Genomic DNA, 19,726 nt, shown 5'->3' with positions numbered 1-19,726 from the left:
TTTTAAGTTTAGTTAAGCCAACAATCAGCAAGGTTTCATGTTTTGCTTTGCATGAAGCCTGAAAATGAATTCTCATCTTTGCAGGATTAAAAGATCTATGATCTGATTTTACTTTTATTACTCTAGTTTTATACCATTTTAACTCAAGTTGATCCAGGGATATTACATTTTATAGCAATGAAAGGGATGAACCACACTTAGTCAACACTAGACACTAACAGAAAAACTCTAAACACAAAAATTCCTAAATGAAAGTTTTCAGCTGTTACAAGTAACAGCAACCTCTAAGAAATGTATATATTTTTTTTTTAAATCTATGGGCTCCAATGCAGTATCTACATATCCATTATATCTTTTTTCCCCAGTAGAGACAGACACATTCAGACTTACTTTGCCATGAGTGTTGAGTGTTGAAAGAGCTGCATCCAACATGCACTTCCTGACCTCAGGACTGCGATCATTCAGAGCATCTGGCACAAAAAACTGAAAGAGGGGCTTCACCTGAGAACTGTCCAGATGCTCTGAGAGTTTGTTAAGGGCCAGTGCTATGCCACACCTGTGAAGAAGGTAATGAGCCTGTGAGCTTACTGACTTCTCACAGAATTGAGAACTCACAATCACATATGCTATCAGCAGCAATTACAGAAACTGAGAGCAAGAACCATTATGGAAACAAAATGCCTCAGAGTGTCCAACCTCTGTGCATTTCATTACATAACTCCATGCTGCAGTCTCCCACAAGGACAACAATCCCTCAGCCATATAATAGCTTTTATCTCAATGAGGCTTTAGGGATACTTGAGCCAACTTAGACATCAGAATCACTTGAACTACTGCTGAAATGCAGCAGCTTTACAACAAGGTACATCAGCATTAAAGGATAGATTAGCTCAACAGAAGTAGCAAACAAGATGATCTCCAATTAAACCTGTACAGAACATACAAGTAAACAGAAAGTAATCATCCAATCTGGAATTTGGCCAGTTCATTAAGGCTTGCACTGCTGCTCTTGAAACAATCAATGGCCCATAGAGGTGGGAACATAGTAAGCTAAGACAAAAATCAGACAGTCTGAGAAGGAAAGACTCCATTTTTTATCAGGACATTGAGATGACAGCACTCAATATTTTGATGGAGTTCTGCCTGCCCCCAGTTTGCTTGAAGAGCACATGAAAACAGCAAGTCAATACAACTGCATGTAATTTCTTCTTCTAAATAAAAATCAGAAACATTTCATTTGCATGCACAGGAAGTGATGAGATCAGTCTGAATACAACTGTACCTTGCTTCCCACTGGTCAGGCGGTGATTCAGATATCACTCGTCCCAAAGCATCCAAAACTGGAGGTGGCCTCTGGAAGGAGAAAAGATTTCATTAAAATGCCTTTTCCAAGGATAGGCATGCAGAGAATTTGTTAACCATACCTGCAATGCCATTTGATAATAGTGCACAGAGTTATGATACCACTAGCAGAAGAGCAAGGTAAAAAAAACAAGCAGAAAGCAAGTCTGAAGTTAAAATTACTTCAACTGACACTGCCCTACCACAGCCTTTCTGTATCATCTAAGGCACCCCTCCCACCTGGCCAGTGGTGGCATTAGTGGCTGACAACATGAAGTTCAAGACACTGAAGTCTGTGCTAAGCTCAAACAGGACAACCGTAGATTCAATGCACATCTTCAGGACAGACAAAAGGAAAAGTGACTAACAAAAAGTAAAGCAGCAGCTGATGCCTGTCATCCCTTAGGGTAAGAGTACTTACATAGAGCTTCTCCTGGTAGATCTCTGTGAGCTTGCTCATGACCTCTGCTGCTTGCTTTCGGTACTGAGCTACAGCTCTGGAAAGAGCCTCAGCCCCTGCCTGTCGCACTGCCTCCTCGTGGTAGATGACATCTTTGATCAGCAGGGAACACAGGTCAGGCTGCAGCTCCAGACCCATGGACTCCCACAGCCTGCAGCACACACACAGAGGTGATGGGTCACCCTTCAGCAAAGAAGCCACTGCCACATGTACAAGTGGAGAGAACTACAGCTGCCCTCCAGCTGTGGGGCAAAGTCCCTGAGTGTAGCCCCATGCCATGGGCAGAGAAGAGGTCCCCCTAAAACCCAATCAATAAAGAAGAACCCTTACCTCTCTGCCAGCTTCTGAATCTCATCTTCAACATCAAACTTTACTACCCAGAGGCGACGCAGCAGGTTCAGTCCATTCTTCTCATCACTGTCTGGGGTTGGTAGAACCATTTGTAGCTCCATCAGTCCCTGAATTAGTTAACAGGAAAATCAGGCAAAATCTGATTTTTAGAAACAGATGCTTTAAAACTTTTAAAACTTTTGGCAAGTCAAGCTCTCAGTGGTTGGAAGTCTCAAAATTCATGTTTGTTTGTTTCTTACACTGCCCATTTTGGTCAAGGAGTTCCTATTGCTAGTATGTGAGATGGTGGGACTCAAGAACAGTGCTCCACAGGCAGGTTGCAGAGAGGCTCTGGTGACTACAGTCTGCTCTGCTTCTAAGTACAGACAAAACAGCTCAGGCGGGCTAAACTGGAATTTGTTTCATGGCAAAGAACACCAAGCACCCTTGAAGTTTTTCTTTCTGTGTTCTCAGAAGTGACTAAGCCTGAGACTTCCCAATAACAAGGCCTAGTATAGACAGGGATTTTTTGACAGTTTCTCTCTTTAAGACTAAGCTCTAGCCAATTGTAAACAGAAGGTGTTAAGTAGTCCTAATTATACCTCTTTTAAGGAAACAAAAGTGTGGATAAACCCAGAGTACTCCTTTTTGCAGATAAATCTAGCACAAAGAGCATGACTCTGAACCACTGCCCAAAGCCTGGCATCAGAGCTGACGCCTCTCTGCATCAGTGTTAGAGAGGATCCACCTCCCAAAAACTTAGGGAATTTGGTGTGACCCTGAATGATTCCCACCTACCCTGAGAGCTGCATCTCGAACGTTCATGCAGGGAGACTGCAGGGCCTGCAGGAGCACATCGATCTCCTCCTGCTCGGCGTAGGCACAGCCGTCCTCCCCGCTGCTGCTCGCGCACAGCGCCGTCAGCGCCTCCGAGGCCAGCACCTACAACAGCACCAGCACAGACCCCACTACACCCTGAACTGCTGGCAGAGCAAGCACTGAGTGCTGCCACAGCAGAAGAAATTCCCAAAGAACAAAACCATGACAAGTTCAGCCCAACTCTTTGATTTTTATTATTGACCTTTATGCCACCTCATCCCTTACAAAACACTCAGAGAAGAGACTACTGAGCTTATTTGGCAGAGCAAGGCCTTGGAGAAAGAAAAAAATGTCACCTCTGGAATTTTAATGCAAGAATACCATAAACACAGAAGAAAACTGAGAATGTATCCACCACCAGCATCAGAGACTTAAACCAGTGGGTACATTTCCCTCATTTAGATGCTGATGAAACTTAGGGAGAATGCAGACTGTGGTTATGAAGCTGAGCACTCACCTGTAACCGTGGAGAACCTGTTCCTATCACCCGGGTCAGCAGAACCAGCATGTCCCTGCGGGGCAGCAGCTCTGGGCCATTCTGAAAGGTTGAGGGGAGAAAAGGGCAGGGGGAGGAAGGAAAAAGACTTTTATCTTGTGATTTCAAAGTGCCCTGCCTATGTATGACAGTCCTTAAAACATCCTAGTCAAAACCTCAGGCTGGACAGGTACCAAAACCCAAGGCAGAAAACAATCCTATACAGGTAACTCTAACCTGGACAATTCATCTGTGTTGTCCAGTTTGCACATCGGCTGTTTTATCCCATGGCTCATCTGAAGGAGGTAATCTGACCCCACAGCTCTCACCTCATCCACCAACAAAGACTGGCCATTTCCTGATGATCTCAGCTGAGCATGGACTGTAAGAATCTGCAGAATCTTGACCAGGAACTCCTCCTTGTCTTCGCTGTTATGGGGTGTCTCAGTCATAACTGTCTTCAGGAGAGGAAAGACTAAGGAAAATGCTGGAGCTGATAATGGGGCAGCACCTGTGAAAAGAAAAAAAACATCCTGTGAACACAGCTGATCTTCCATGACTTGGTTGATAATACTGACTGGTATAAAATGTGCACCTGAGTAGCTCATAATAGATATGACCAAGCTTCAGCCTCATGCACAAAGATGCTGAGTAAACCTAAGTATTTGCTATTTAGCAGCAGCAACAGTGCAGCTCCAACAGTGACTTTTGGCATTTCAGTGTTACGTTAAGGGGACGACTTGATGATCTTAATGGTCTTTTCCAGCCTAAATGATTCTGTGATTCTACCTGGCTTCAATTAAAGTCACATTAGGATTCCAAATTACTACCAATGCCACAAGAGTATAGAAATACATACTGTAAATGGAATTGAAACAATTCAATGAATTAGACAGTCACTTATAAAATTCATTTGTCCCGAAGCAAGACCCTGTTTGTCAGATGCATTTCCTTTAAACACTTCCTACCAATCTAGCTAACCTGTCATTCCAGCCTTCAGCTGGATCCTTGAGAATTAAGTCTTTCTAATTCTGGTGCAAGATTCAGCTCCCCTCCCCTCCTTGAAAAAATTAAAGCTTTTGGATTCCTGTTGTTAAAAGATTTTGCTCCTTCCTTTCTACAGGGCCTTGGCTATAGCATGTAACAAATGGTCCTTCCAGTCTTTCATTAGTCCAGTTAATATTCAAGTATCAGGTGTCTACAGAAAACATTTCCTTTCTATATCCTATCTGTGCTGACACAGAATGCCCAAGTTTAAATTTCTAAATGCAGATGAAGAGCATTGCAGATACAATACTGCAGTATTAGTCAGCTTATGTAGGGCAAAAATACTGCAAAAGTAGTTCAAGGGAGAAATATTAAATCCCAAACACGTTCTGAGCTCCTATTTAACATGAACAGCTTCAGTAAAACCCTCTCTATTTCTCATGTGGGATTTTTCTCTCTGTTTGCTCAGTATCTGTTTGCTTTTACACTTTTCTTTTTTAATTATTGGCTGGATATTTTTAGCCTTAAACCACTGTCCCTCTATACACAGCAGGAGGAAGAAAGCTTTACTGGAGGAGAAAAATGTTCTACTCACACAGTAGCTGGTATTGACCAACACAAGAAAGATTATAGCATGTATCTTGGCATTTCAGCAATGATTGATAAATTCTGTCATCCACATTACAAGGTGAATGCTGTCTCTTAGGTCTCATAGTAACCTAAGAAATTCATCTCTACTAAATCATATCACACAAGTACATTGCAAAGAACTTTGAAAAAGAGGAAAAATCCTTTGGGAATGTAGTATGATTTGTCCAACAAAGTGCTGTGGAAACTACTGCCCTTCTCTTGCAAAAGTGGAAAAAAACAATTAAATATTAATATAATGAAACAATATAGGAAATCTTGAAGGACTGAAAATACTTCCACTATTTTCTTATTTTCTAGAAATAAGCCTGAAAAAGGATTCAAATGTTAATGAATGTGCACTTAGCACAGCAATAAATTGCACAGTGGCAACAACAAATTATCACTGAGATGTTCAGCACTGAAGTGGTGATCAACATGGCCAATGGCCACTGGTCAGCTGTGACAGTGACATGAGCCACAGTCACACCACTGAACAGCAAGAGAACTGAACTATGGGGCTAAGGGACCAAACAGAATCCCACATCTCCCTTAAAAATATATACCATCTACCACAGCAGCTTTTGACTGGGTTATTTGATGAACAGCTCCAAAGCCTGGGAGAAGTGAACCACCTCTCTCCCTGGATTGCTTCCTGAGACAGCCAAAGCCATCCCAGCCCCCAAAGGACACACACCAACCCTCCTCTTCTGAACAGTCATCTTCAGTGGAGTGGCACAAGTACTTGTGCACTCCACTGGGAAGAAGATTCTGAAAGCAACCTAAATAAAAACTAACTCCAGGAAATAAAATTTTTAAAAAATCAGGAAAAAAGGTTTACTTTAACTCAAATCATTACCTTGCACTGTAAAAATATTGGTGCTTGCCTTCATGTTATAGAGTGGAGAGAACTGCTCTTTCTACAATCATGCCAGGATAAAATATTCATGAACTGCAGCACCACACAGCAAACAAGCAGAGGCCATGGGCACTTCACTGCTGTGATCACAGATAACAAGCAATTATTTTCTCTCTCCACTTAGTCTCACTGAATCCCTTATGCTAAGTGGTGCTGAAAGGCAGGAGCTGTCCTTGGCAAAGATGAACCTTAATTTCACTGCTGTTATTTCTGTATGAACCATTTTAAGAAAAAAGACTGTTATTTTATTTCTACACTTAACTATAGTTGCAACATTACTTCTACTACTACCAGCAGAAAAAAACCCTTAAGGTTTTTCATATCTATGAACAACTATCCAATTAAAAAAGAAAAAGTGAACTTTTGTTTGCAAAATATAATACAAACTCTGAAAACTAAACCAGTCCATAGTTACTGGAGGTGGGGGCAGTGTCAGCAGAATGTACCATATCCACCATACTTCATACCTGGCTCTCCCTTGCTGCTTCGGCTGGGAATGGTGTGGGCATGCAGCAAACTGACCACTCTGTTCAGAGCAGTAGGCAGCTCTTCCTGACACCAGGATTCATCTAACTCACACTCTGGTTTCATCAGCCGCAAGGTCACATGGCTTACCAGAGTACCTGGAATGGAAGAGTAAAGAATCCATGAGAGGGCCAAAACAAAAGATTTCTCAAGAGAAAAAGTCTCAGGAACACAGACTCAAGAATTGTAACAAAGCTCTGGGCAAAAAGGCTCAGAGCAGGAAGCCAAGCCCAGGGCTGTCAGGGGACAGATTTCTTCCCAACATGTGTGAGTTATACTCACACCATCCTAACTCTGCACAGTGACCACAGTGACCAGCTGCTCCTCAGAGCAGACAAGTCCTTGTCTTTGGTCCCAGTCCTACCCAGCAGTAGGATCTCTGGGAAATCACAGTCATCTCCCTAAGCGCTCCAGGTGGTTTTTCCTCTTGGCTTCCTGTGGTACATGGTCATGATCCACAGCCTAAAAGAGCAAGAATTTTCACCACCTTCAAAATGACACACCCTGCTCTTAAAGAGCAACTGCAAATACTCACCAAAGGTTTTCAGTCGAGCAGGCATGACACAGGAAGCCAAGGAAAGAAAAGGCTTCTTAATCCTTGGAGCAGCCAAAGGAGATCGAAAAAGTGGCAAGAAGGAACTGATGAGACCAGGGATGTACTGAGTAAGACCAGGAGGCTTTTTCTTTAAAACAGTGTCTAGGAGTCCTAGAGCTGTTTCCAGCTCATTATCAAGCTGTAGAAAAAACAATTTAAGAGATTACCATAAAAAAAAAGCTCCACTGGGAAAAAATCAGTTCAATCTCATTCCTAATAACAGAAACAAATAGGTTATTTTCTCTCCATCAAAGTGACTGGGGTCATGGTGGCTTCAAAAAATACAACCAAAGCTCACCTCCTTTAGCCGTTTCCTTATCTGAGCCTCCCTTTCCAGCTGTGCACGCATCAGCTCCTTCTGCTTGCTCGTCAGCTGCACTTCATCCTTTATTCCCTTCTTCTTCTTTATCTCCTGCAACAGAGAGCCATGGTCATCATTATCTCGGAGCTACAAACATCATCCCTTCAATTAGTCAGAGAAGCAAGCTGGAAACAGGGTTTTTTGCAATTTATTTTTGAAACAGTATCAAAATATCCTTCCAAGTATATTCCTCTCAAGTAAAGACACAAAATGGAAATCAGCAGGTTAACAACACTTTAGTGTCCCTTGGCATAACATAAGTTTCTCTGCATTGGTCACAAATTATTTGGTATCATTAAAAACTGCTGTCCAGTTCATTTACAGGGGATGGTATGTCACCCTCCCCAGAGCTAAGAGAAGTCAACCTTTGTTTAAAAAATGGGATACATACAGATAGAAATATTCCAAGTAGTTCAGAGAATCTTTCCCACCAGCACACAGACATATGCAGAAGCCATGGAACAACACAGAACTTGCAGTGAAGATTCTGACCAGCCTGGCATTGCTTTTTCCATCAACTCACCTCCTTCAGCTCCAGCTCAATGATTTGTTCCTTGAAGGAATAAGCTTTGTTCTCCCTCTTCATGTTAGCCTTTTTCATACTATCCTGTTGAGCACTGAGAAGGACAAGTAGAGGAAGAATCAGCACTGCTCCGGACTAAGGACCAGGCATAAAAATCCACAAACTTCTGTGCAGAAAGAGCATCTGAAACATCCAGTCACCCACTGGCAAGAATATCAGTGGTGATCAATCCCCAGATGCACACAGAAATTATGAAGACTTACCTCTGTATTATGGATTTGTCATACAGTTCTCCCTCGGGTGTCTTCATAATGGCAAATTCCTCTCGAGTAACCTGGCACAGAGCTGGATTCTCCATTGATGCTGAGATAGTGCTGATGAGCTGTGGGAGCACTCTGCCAGGTAAAAGCAGGGAGAGAGACCCCACTGCATTCATAGATGACTGTCAGGAAAATGGAGGAAAAAACATAATCAGTCTGGCTTAAAATTGTCTTCAAAAAGTACACCCCCATTACATTCCAATCCCCAGTTTGTTGTTCAGTAGGTATTTGAATGTTATCTAAAATTCTACTCAGTTGTTGGTACATTCTTTCCCTCTTAAATCCCAGCTCCTTTTCCCCAGAGACATTCTCTTTTAACCTCCCTCTTCCACACCTTTTAGACAGCTCTCCTTCTTTATAGACCAGTTAGTACTGAACTCCTCCAAGACACCTCCCAAAAATAACAAAAGGCAAGCAGTTATCACCTGGTTCTCCAGAGTGTAGGTGGTGATCCTGGGTAAAATGTCATTCAGATGTTTGGTAATGAAGTCTTTAGGATCTATCTTCATTTTAATGAGGAGGGCTGGCCAAAGTCCTGGCTGCACTGCCACTAGCAAAAGGAATAAATGAGGACAATAAACACGAAGCAGGTTGCTGGCACAACAAAACAAAAAGCACAATAAAAACTCATACATTGCCATGAGAGTCTTATCCCTGCACTTACCTACAGATGGATGATGGCTCACCAGCAGCATCTCCAGGGCCAGCTTCTCTGGCTCAAAGGAGTCCACATCCAGCCCTGCCACACTGGAGATGACACAGAGGGCCTCATGCAGCACACGAGGGGGAATGTATGTCCTTCCCAGCTCTGACAGCTCTCCCGCCTCTGTCACCAGCACCTCGTGAGGCAGAATCTGAATGGACAACACCAAACCTCCCTGAGACCTGAACACACCTCCCCACAGTACCACCAGCCTGAATGCCATGTCCCTGTCAACACCAAAAACCTGAAGTTTTCAAAGGAAAGAAGGGGATAAGGATAACAGCAAAACCAAAGCACAGGGATGACAGTGACAAGAAGATTAGGAATGGAGGACTATACTGGATTTGGCAAGCTGGGGTAAAATAAAACTAAAATGATCACTTCTGGCAAAGACTCTGGAAAAGGTTGAGCCAGCTGGCTGGGAACATTGTGCTCAACTTCTGCAGTCTATAAGCCAGGGCTTATAAAAAATCAAGATACAAAAAAAGGAATGAAGCACTTGGTCTTTCAGCAGATATTAAATCTGCATTAAAATAATAAAAATATATGAAAACTACAGCCTCCTCCCCAAAATATTTTGATATGTCTTTTCTATGTATTTAGGGAAGACTAGGCATACCCCAGACATTGATACTGTAATACGCAGTAATCCAGTAAGAAGTGGCATTCCAGGAGATGATCTGGAGCTGAATCCTGTTCACATCAGGCTGTATGTCAATGCTAACAGCAAACCTAGGGCAGGGAGGTGACTGGCACCACTCAGACATCTGTCTGAGCAGACACTTGCTGGCTACTCACCTTATGAGAACTGAGAACCACTTTGAGTTCCTCCAAGAGCCCATAGGCCAGCTTGTACCCTCCCAGGGAGGACAGGAGCTTCTTCACTGTTTGCTGGGCCTGCCTGCGGACGTGCCAGGTGCGGCTCAGCAGCACGGCCACCAGGGCATGGTGGTACTGCCTGCAGACACAGACACAGGGGTTAGCCAGGCAGCCAGCTCTGCAGCCAAAGGCACCACGAGTTCAACATTCCCAGGCCACCCCCCTGAGTGCCCACAGCAGCAGCCTGGGGTCACACAGGGACTGGGGACAGCAAGGGGTCGTACGTACTGAACTTTGCTTTCAGGCAGCCGCTGTGCATGATCCAAGAGCAGGCGCTCTGTCAGCTGCAGCACTGTGCACATGGCTGGGGGAAAAGACAAATATTTGAAACAGCATGAGACTTTGTAAGGAAACAGATTTTTTTACCCTGAAAACAAATGAACAGCAAACAGGACACATTAAAATAGCTCCCCAAGCTGAGCCTCTACATAATCTTCTCATTGAAGCTAAGACAAATCCAACTCAGATCTGCCAACACTGGGAACTGAACCATGATTTCATTGAAATGTTGTTAGCTGGATCCCAGTGCAATTTTCCTGACCATTGTGTGTGACCTATTTTGGTCTAAGTTGACAGAGCAAAGCAAATTATAAACACCACACTCAGTGCTTCTGTTCTGTTAATTCCTGAGCCCTGCCAAAACGGCTTCAGTGGCAATAAAATGGGTCCTGAGTGCCAGCTGTCACAAGGCCCTTCCATTTCTTTATCATTTGGAATGATAAATGAGTGATAACTCAGGTTCATCAAGAAATAAATTAATTCATTTTCAAGCTTAGACTACAGCTACTGTAGATGTACTCTGAAGGGTACACACCTCCTTTTAATCTGAAACTGTCTTCTATAAGGACACAGAACAGGGCTAACAACATTAGTTGTCAAATACTAAGAAACACAGTTAAACAGCAACTGGATATACAGTAACTGCCCATTTACCTTCCTCTGATGCAGACTGCAAAAACTTCTCAGATGTAAAAATTTGTTTTTTCTCATCCAGAATCAGCTGCCAGAAACCACTCAGCTTAGACTCTGACAAGAAAAGAACAGATGTCCATCAAGGATGTTTTGAAATAAGTCAGAACTCATCAATGTACATAAAATACAGTAGAATTCTCTCTCCTGAAATCCCTCAAGTTACTTCTAGCTTTACTGGTGTTCAATTCTAAAGTCTCTCATTTCTCTCATTCAGAACTATAAACACACCCAAAACCACCAGCTGACAAAAATACCCTTCTCTGACTTATATGTGTGAAATGTAAAGTCTAATTTACCTTAATCTTTCATAGGACAAACCTTCCTAAAAGTAAAGAAGAGGAGGGAAGTGGTGTGCTGCTTTTGGTAGAACACACCTGATTTTATATCCTGGCAGTGTATAAACTCAGAGAGCTTTGTAATATTCTCAAATGGGAGCCAGAATTCCAGTCCCTATGCTTTCCAAAGGTTTGTAAAACACTACCCAAATAACAATCAAAGAATACTTCCAATGCATCAGTCAAATCTGACCATGTAAGGTCAGGGTGAACATCTCCTGTCAGAATAAAGTGGAATATTTCCCTATGTGAATGGAAGCTGGAATTTGTAAAGCCATGGAAGAGTAAGAACTCTTCACTGACATAAATGAGAGAAATGGGAATGAATCTTTCCCTGGTTTATAGAAGATCAATGATGTTCTATGTAGAAACTATACACAGGTTAAGAAATAGTATCTCCTGCACTGTCAAGAAGTGTTAACTCTCAGAACCTGTTTATATTGGATTCTGCCAGCTGTTTTGTGACCTTACCAGTTTGTCCCTCAATTACAGACATCCTGCAGATCAACAAAGCTGCAGCAACTCCTTCAGTTACCATGGGAACCTGAGTACTTTGAGATGCTGCTTTTTCTACTGTCTGGATCAGCATTGGCAGCAAGTCCATTCCCTGCAATAATGTGTCACCTGAGGGGACAAAAGAGACACATTACAAAACAGCATGGTCCTCACTTTACAACCCAAGTATCAATGGTTTTTCTGCTGCCAGGAGACAAGGAGAGGAATCAGACACACACTGGGAACACTGAATCTCCCAAAGTATTTGCCAATCACTATCACTGAATTGCAACTATGAAAAGCTCAATGGCAACCACTTCAGTCCTTTTCTCACAGACAGAACAGTCCCATCTCAGTAGATTAGAGTTTCTTTTCATAGGATGCAAAAGAAAATGCTAATTCAGTTACATTAAAGGATGATGGATCACAGGAAGTCTGACTTCAAAGATTAATGTTTCCCAGAGAGAGGGAAAGCAAATTCCTGGCATGCCATGACCATCTGTTTCACTTCAAACATTCAGAAGTTAAGGAATCCCAGAGGTCTACAAATGTGGCTGAAATGCTGCAGTCAAAGGGGGCAGGACCAAGATGTCAATCCTGAGAGGATCACCAAAAAGAGAGTAATTTCTTGAGTTCTTCATTCCAAACACAGAATTTTTTTTTGACTTTCCAAGAGTCAAAGCCAGAGACCAAGATCCAACTGAGCTGGGTGCTATAAGTATGGTCCCTGAGCTAGAATTTAGTTGTAAGACAAAAATAAAGCAATCAAAAATTACTTTGAGATATATGAAAGACAGCATGATGGACAGTGATTTTTGTTATACAATGAAACAAACCATCTTTATAAACTTGAAGGCAGAAGAGTTTAAAGAGAAATGTGAAGGAGGTCAGTAAAAAGACACTGCCTTATAAAATCTTCCCTAATCTGCAGAGCTGTCTGTATCAGGAAGTACAAAGGTTGCTAACTCTCCTCCTAAGCCCCACAACCAAGAGTTATTAGCAGCTGCCCAGTTTTACCTTTGAAGGAGGCTAGCATGCACTGCAGGTAGGCATGTCTCACTGCTGAAGTAGAGGTTTTAAGGCTGAAGGCTTTCTTTAGCCATTCCACCAGCTTTTTAGGAACTTCTGTGGTGAACCGAGCACACCAAAGAGCCAGGACACACACTGCATGAACCAATGTGCCTTCATGGACTGGGGAGAAACACAGAGCTCACATCAGTTCAGCAGAAAGAACAGAACAATTGCAGAAAGCGCAGAACAGAAAACAGAAAGCAGGTAACAACATCAGGATGCAGGAAGAGAACATGTGCTCCTAACAGGCACAGCACAGTCTCCCTAGGGTTGCTCATCAAAACAGGGCAACAGATTCTCTCACACAGCAGGCAAGAATCCAGAATTATGTTGAATAACCGTGTGAAAACCCTGCTCAAGATGAACACAGCTTAGCAAACCCAAACAAAGGCAAAAGCTCTCACCTTCTTGTTGCAGGAAAGGAATGAAAAGCTCAGCTACAGTTGCACTCAGAGCTTGGCTGGAGGATCCAGAAACCACATGGTGACTAAGGCTGCCAATCCCTGAAAGGACAGAATTCTCTCAGTAATTCCCAAACTACCAGCACAACATCTAAAACCAATCAAGAACGACCCTTCACATTTCAATCTCTTTTTCTTGTCACTACATCTGGATATTACATCCATCATGTACCACACTGCCAGATCTCTGTCTTCATTTTCACTCTGGGTGCAAGTCATCTTCTCTGAAGAAAATTTTTGGCCTACCAGCTAATTATTTTCTTTGAATAGAAAGTCAGGAACTGGTATGTGGTATCCAGCACTCTATGGTTTCAACTACAGCCAATTTAGAGTGACAGGCTGGAAATCCTAAAGGCTGAAGTACATAGTGCTTCCATTCAGCCCTCTGCTCAATTTCTTCCACCAGAGAACCTTTCTTCCAGGACTCTCACCTGAAAGGACACTCATCTTCTGAGCAACAACTGTCAGCTTCCCCTCTGAGCCTGCCAACAAGAAACACAAAGGTGACAGGTGATTACAGGCAACAGCTCTGTGTTACATCAAGAATCTCCTCCAAAACACAATTGCTTGCCCCATTATCCCTGATCCAGGCTGAGCCACCCCTTCCATACAGGCAGTAAAGAGAACAGAAAATACAATACACAAAACTCCTTGAGGCTGTCAAACCTTGATTCATCCCCACTTCTTATCCTACAATTTACTCACCCCCTAAGATGGCAAAAAGATGCCTGCCCAGCGACTCCACAGCCGAAGGATCGCTGCACTGCCGAGCCAAGTTCTTCAGTGCCACAACTGCTTCATCCATCAGCTGCACACTGTTGGATTTCAGATGACCTAGAAAATAACACACGAGCCAAGAGATCTTTATGACAAACTGCATAAAATCAGCAATTTACATGTGGCAGCTTCTGGAACCGTCATGTGAACTATTCCAGTTCCAATTTACAGCATCATCCTCCCTCCCACCTAAACCAACCTTTTCACCAGCAATCAAGCTGTTGTAGGTACAGACAGAAAGTTGCAGAAAGCTTTATTCTGAATTCATGATTCCCTCCAGAAGTGAGAGAGAGTACTTACTGGCCAGTCCTTTCATGATGTCTAGAGCATACTGGCTAAGATCCAGGTTCACAGATACGAGCAAGCAAGAGATTGCTGACAACATAAGAGATAAAAACAGTTACTTAACAAAATGTGATATGCCATTAGCATTTTCATACACTCTTCCCCACAGTTCACATCAAGAACAGACAGGTTAGTAAGGAGTAGGAATAAAAAAAAACTACTGAAACTGATGCCAAATGAACAGAATAATGCAGGATTATTCTTAGCACTCAGCTGTGAAATCCTGTCCTTGGTGCAAACAGTAGCTATCACATACCCTGACACTTGGGATCACACCACAAATGCTGCTTCTCCACATCTAACCCTTGATGCCAGACAATCCTGCCTGCACTCGGGGACAAAAGCATAGCCCAGAGTGACACTGCCCCAACAGCTCCAGAGCACTAAGGATTTAGTCTCTCTGACAGAGCAGTGCAGAGGTGACAGACTCACTTTCAGTTACGTTCTCAGGACTCCGCAGCAGCGATTTCTGCAGAGTGGGCAAAACAGAGTCCTTGAACTCGGCGTGGGACACGTAGCGAAGGAGTGGAGAACAGCTGTCCTGCAAAGGGGACAGGGCACTCAGCACAGGGCAGTGCTGCCTGTGGGACAACATCACAAACAGCTCTAAACACTGTCTCACCAGCACATGCTTCTGAGGCTTTGTCTTGCTCATAAGGATGGTCTTCAAGTAGAAATCCAGGAGAGCACTCTGAACAAGCAGAAACACCAGATTATAGCCACATCTCAACCTGTAGTTAGCTCCTGGCACACCGTCAGGTGCCAAGCTGGACACCCCATCTCCTCCTCCTTCTCTGAAAACTTTCCTTGCACCCTCATATGAGCCAGTCAAGCAGAGACCAGTGCTCCCTGCTCTACCCTGAGCCCAACACTCAAACCACACTAAGAGCTACATGCTGCCTTTCATTCCCACAACAGGGACAAGGCAGGAAGCTGTATGTTGGACATGCACAGAAATGCACAGGCAACACCAAACAGCCACTTCTCTGGCACCTCCTGTCTAAACACACCCCAGCTGTTTCAGTCAGAAGTGCAGGACTACTGAACTGACAGACACTGAAACCAGGGCAGAAGCAAAGTACCAGCCTCACTAAGACATCTATTCAGCCCTTTCTTCATGATAACAAATGATGCTTGTTATTCTCCCCAAAAAAAGCTGTACAACAGACTTACCTTGTATCGTTTAATAATATCCATCTCCTTCTGGGCTGTGCAAAACTGCACCACAAGTCCCAACATCGCAGCGTAACTCTGGTTTGGTTCAAGCCCAAGAATGACAGATAGGTACTGATCCACCAGATCCTGGTTCTTGAGAGAAGAAAAGCAAGGCATGTTAACACTGCAGAACAGAACAGCTGTAGAATATCGTACATAATGTAAACATCACCTCTTTCCACAGCCTGTTCAATTTCTTCACAGCTCCATCCACTGCCTGCTTGTGAGAGCCTCCCAGGACTTCCAAAAGGAGCAAACACTGAACCTCCACCTGCCAAAGGCAACAGCCAAAAAACCCTTTGTGCACCTGCTTCTCAGAGAGCTTGTATCAAACAAGACATGCCAAATGTCAATGATTGTCAATGATCAGCTGAATCCACTTAAGTCTTTAGATATCTAAGTTCTTCCAACAAGCTGCCTTTGCTTTCATCCCACACCTCGAGCAGAACCTTGCCCAACAATTCTGGAAACACTGAAAACAGATTACATCTCTTCTTAAAATCTACACTACATCCCAGTTCCAACTACATCCCAGTGTGCTATGAGCACAGTCACATGTTTGTGTAAAGGAAGTGAAAGGAAGGCAAAAGCTGTATGACAGTATCATACAGAGATATTTCAAGAGAGGCACAAGGACTTCATGTCTCACTGCAGATGCCCCTCAGTGGCACCAGTAGCCATCTCTGTATGCAGAGCAGCTGCACAGGTGCAAGACTGCCCCACTCCTGCTTTATACATCTTCTACTTTATCCAGGGGAACAGGAGAGAGGTCACAATACACCAAACCTCCCTCTAAACCTGGATTCTAGCTTGGTGTTTTCAGTTAAATTCAGCATTGTTTGCAACATTGCAGCAACTTAAACACATTAGAAATATTTAAGTCCATATCTGTGATGGGATGTTTCTGCAAAGCTTAAAGAACCTACCAGTTTTTTCCATGTTTCTCCTTGTCTCTTGTCAGGTGTTGGAAAGACTGTGCGTACAAGCAGGCATGTCCAGGAGAGTGCCAGCAGAGCTGCAGATCCACTGCTCTTACTGTTGTACAAACAGGAGAGGGAGGTAAATCTACACTTCCCAGGACATAACTTACACCTACTAGACCATCACAGACCTATTTTGCCCAAATTAAAACAGCACCTGACTGACAAGCAATTTTATCACACAAAAATGCAGCTAAAGCCTTAGTTTCTACAGAAAATAATCAGTCCTCAGAAGTTGGTTGTTTCAGCTCTGGTTTGACACTCAAAGCTTCCAAATGGCACATGAGGCAGCTGAACATTTGACAGGTGATGAAATTCCCTTTCCTAGTCATTTTGGAGACTGTTTCTTGAAAGAGTTTGTTCCTCATCTCCCCAGACTTGAAGTTTAACAAAGGCTAAACCCTAACTCAGCCCCAGTCCACCAGCAGTTATACCAGGATATTCCCTCTGCTTTCCCAGATGACATGGGAGAGGTAAGAGAGGAACATCTGAACAGCATTAGGAGCTTTGTCTCTAAAGGCTTTTAACACCTCTGCCAAGCAGCAGCAGAAGCCTCATTGTGAACAGGAGGAACTGCCAGCAACTCAGAACTGCTTCCACTTCCACACAAGGCGACTCACCTGGGCACTGCAGCCCTGCTGCCGATCCCTGAGGACTGCAGTGAGTGCAGCAGGTTCCTGGCCGTGGCCTCAGGCTGGGACTCGGCGAGCTGCTGCAGGGCCAGCTGCAGGGCCCTGCGGGACGCCGCATCCCTGTGACAAACACGGATCAGGAACGTCCCCAACCTGCCACACCGCACCCTTACCAGCCCTGTACCACACCACTACCCCTGCTCTGCTGTCTCACTTCAGCAGTCAGCCTAATAACTATTTTATCCATGCTGTTCTGCACAGTGGAGAAGTTTTTATCAGAGACCTCCATTCCCTTCATCAAGTGACAGCAGTTATGTAGAAGAAAATGGGTTCTGAACAGCTCCTCTACAACAGACCATGATTTAATCCCGCCTAAAATTTTCTAAAAGGCATCTAAAATACAGCTCAGTCTTGCTTCACAAGGACATGGGTGTTCATTCTTGCAAACTGAACCACATGATTAAAGCTTTCATTTCAAAATTAAAGATGAAACTCAAGGCAAATATTGTAGAACTTTTTAATGTCAATGCTTCCCTGAGAATGCAATTACAAGATGACATTTTTTGATGTCACATACATTTCTGTGACACTGCATGCTAACACTTCCAGAGGCTCCAGACCAATTTAACTACTAAATACTGACAGATTACATAATACAGCCTTTCAACATCAATTTACTTGTAGCCATGATATTTTATGAAAAATCCTTTTGCTAGGATTTTTTCTCCTGAGAAGATGAGAAGCCTCAGAGGAAAAGAAAATCAATAATTATTTGCTGCTGTGGAATGCAACAGGTGCATCTTTGATTGGTCCATGTTGGTTGTTTCTAATTAATGGCCAACCACAGTCAGCTCGCTCAGACTCTCTGAGAGTCACGAGCTTTTGTTATCATTCCATTCTTTCCTTTCCTTGCTAGCCTTCTGATGAATCCTTTCTCTATTCTTTTAGAGAAATTTAATATATCATTTAATATAATGTATATCATAAAATAATAAATCAGCCTTCTGAAACATGGAGTCAGATCCTCATCTCTTCCCTCCTCCTGAGACCCCTGTGAACACCACCACATTTACTCACCGATATCGATGCAGAGTAAGGCAGAAGAGTTTGCAAAGGCCTTTCACTGCACCTTCTGGGAGATCTGTAACAATGTATTTCAAAATAGTTCTTCATAAATCACTGTACTCTTGATCTTTAACACAAACACAATTCGCTTTATGACTGAAATCAGTAAAATGCTTGCATCTATGAAATTGCTTGCAAGAATCACAGTAAAAGTTTGCTCTTTCTATACATTTTATGTGTATTTTTACAAATAATGGTATAACTGGAACATGTGAAACACGGTCATCTTCAGAAAATGAGAGAAATAAGTTTAAAAAATTTGCTTCAGCTGTTTTATTAAGACCATCTGTAATCTTCCACACTCCCTATCTCTATACATGTGTGTATCCAAATATTCCATATGTACTAAAAGAACAAGCCAAGAGTCATGAAAGAAACTCAAGTGACACACTATATGAAGAACTACAATACACAATGCTACAACAACTGACTGGGAAAAGCAGATGTGCCAAAAGCTGGGATTCTGTGCTACCCACAAACCCCATAATACTTGGAATTAACCCTGTGATTGAGCACTGGCTCAAAACACTGCCAGCCTCTCCCTAAACCAATACCCCTCACACAACCTTTTGAAACAAAGCATTTTAACATTCTCCTCCACCCAGGTAAGCAGAACAGTGCTCCGAAGCTTTTACCTTTCCCAGAAATGCATTTTCCCAGCTCACTGAGGATCTCTCTCCGCTCCTTCACGCTGGCTGTAGTTACTTTCACTGCAAACCGCTTCAGTGTGTCAGAAATCTAAAACCACAAAGCAGAAAAAACACCAAACTGCCTTTGATATCAACCCACAGAACATAAACTAGGGCAAGCAGAACATGTCCCTTGCTGCCATATGGCCTCTCCGTGCCTAAATGCGAGCATCCACCATCTCATCCACCAAGGGTTACCGTGCTTCACACACTGTGAAACTCCTGCCCCAGGGTTGAGGGATGACTGCTCTCCAATTATCTGTGCTCTCATGCTCTGTAAGAGACACTTACCCCTCTAAAAGTAACACGGAGTAAGAACTGGGACCCATCATCTGGAGTACAGGACCTTTCAAACCAAAAACCAGTAACTTCCAGAATTCAAAGGAGCTTCTCCCTGTATGTTATCTCTTGAAGTCCAGATAGTCTTGAAGGAGCACTTGAACTGCAGACAACCCAGGGAGACCTACACACCCAGGTTTTCTGCATTTACATAAACCAAAGCACAGCTCTCAGAACAGGCTTTTGAAATCCAGCTCTTAAACTGAGCAACTTTATATCATAATCTTTCCAAAAGGCAGAGCATGTCTTTAGAAACTCACAGAAAACTGTTCCTTCCTTTTTCAGTCTTTTTCAAAGAGCTCCTCAAAGCTGCTTTCAGTGAAGCTTTTTGCCCACACTCTGGAAGGCTGATCCTGCACAGTGGCT

The 19,726-nt window shown here is 43.2% G+C and overlaps 1 protein-coding gene across 2 annotated transcripts in view; it reads right to left on the bottom strand.

Annotated features, from left to right (window-relative positions):
* GCN1 (GCN1 activator of EIF2AK4) overlaps positions 1-19,726 on the bottom strand; it is a 38,432-nt gene that overhangs the window by 17,696 nt on the left and 1,010 nt on the right. For both annotated transcript variants that reach the window (XM_030958717.1, XM_030958716.1), the window contains exons 2-32: positions 18,968-19,070; positions 18,285-18,348; positions 17,196-17,327; positions 16,522-16,630; positions 15,768-15,866; positions 15,554-15,688; positions 15,003-15,071; positions 14,813-14,921; positions 14,336-14,410; positions 13,964-14,092; positions 13,690-13,740; positions 13,202-13,300; positions 12,744-12,917; positions 11,703-11,855; positions 10,858-10,950; positions 10,153-10,228; positions 9,844-10,003; positions 9,007-9,196; positions 8,768-8,892; positions 8,286-8,464; positions 8,023-8,116; positions 7,437-7,550; positions 7,079-7,277; positions 6,486-6,641; positions 3,815-3,996; positions 3,468-3,548; positions 2,930-3,073; positions 2,132-2,259; positions 1,763-1,952; positions 1,283-1,353; positions 391-556 (exon numbers count right to left, since the gene is read on the bottom strand). In XM_030958717.1, coding sequence (XP_030814577.1) covers positions 391-556; positions 1,283-1,353; positions 1,763-1,952; positions 2,132-2,259; positions 2,930-3,073; positions 3,468-3,548; positions 3,815-3,996; positions 6,486-6,641; positions 7,079-7,277; positions 7,437-7,550; positions 8,023-8,116; positions 8,286-8,464; positions 8,768-8,892; positions 9,007-9,196; positions 9,844-10,003; positions 10,153-10,228; positions 10,858-10,950; positions 11,703-11,855; positions 12,744-12,917; positions 13,202-13,300; positions 13,690-13,740; positions 13,964-14,092; positions 14,336-14,410; positions 14,813-14,921; positions 15,003-15,071; positions 15,554-15,688; positions 15,768-15,866; positions 16,522-16,630; positions 17,196-17,327; positions 18,285-18,348; positions 18,968-19,070 — 3,849 coding nt within the window. The remainder of the gene's footprint in view (positions 1-390; positions 557-1,282; positions 1,354-1,762; positions 1,953-2,131; positions 2,260-2,929; positions 3,074-3,467; positions 3,549-3,814; positions 3,997-6,485; positions 6,642-7,078; positions 7,278-7,436; positions 7,551-8,022; positions 8,117-8,285; positions 8,465-8,767; positions 8,893-9,006; positions 9,197-9,843; positions 10,004-10,152; positions 10,229-10,857; positions 10,951-11,702; positions 11,856-12,743; positions 12,918-13,201; positions 13,301-13,689; positions 13,741-13,963; positions 14,093-14,335; positions 14,411-14,812; positions 14,922-15,002; positions 15,072-15,553; positions 15,689-15,767; positions 15,867-16,521; positions 16,631-17,195; positions 17,328-18,284; positions 18,349-18,967; positions 19,071-19,726) is intronic.

The sequence above is a fragment of the Camarhynchus parvulus genome, chromosome 15, assembly GCF_901933205.1.
Source record: "Camarhynchus parvulus chromosome 15, STF_HiC, whole genome shotgun sequence".
In the NCBI taxonomy this organism is placed as follows: Eukaryota; Metazoa; Chordata; class Aves; order Passeriformes; family Thraupidae; genus Camarhynchus; species Camarhynchus parvulus.
The sequence above is the reverse complement of the archived record's forward strand: the minus strand, read 5'-3'. Positions and strand labels throughout refer to the sequence as shown.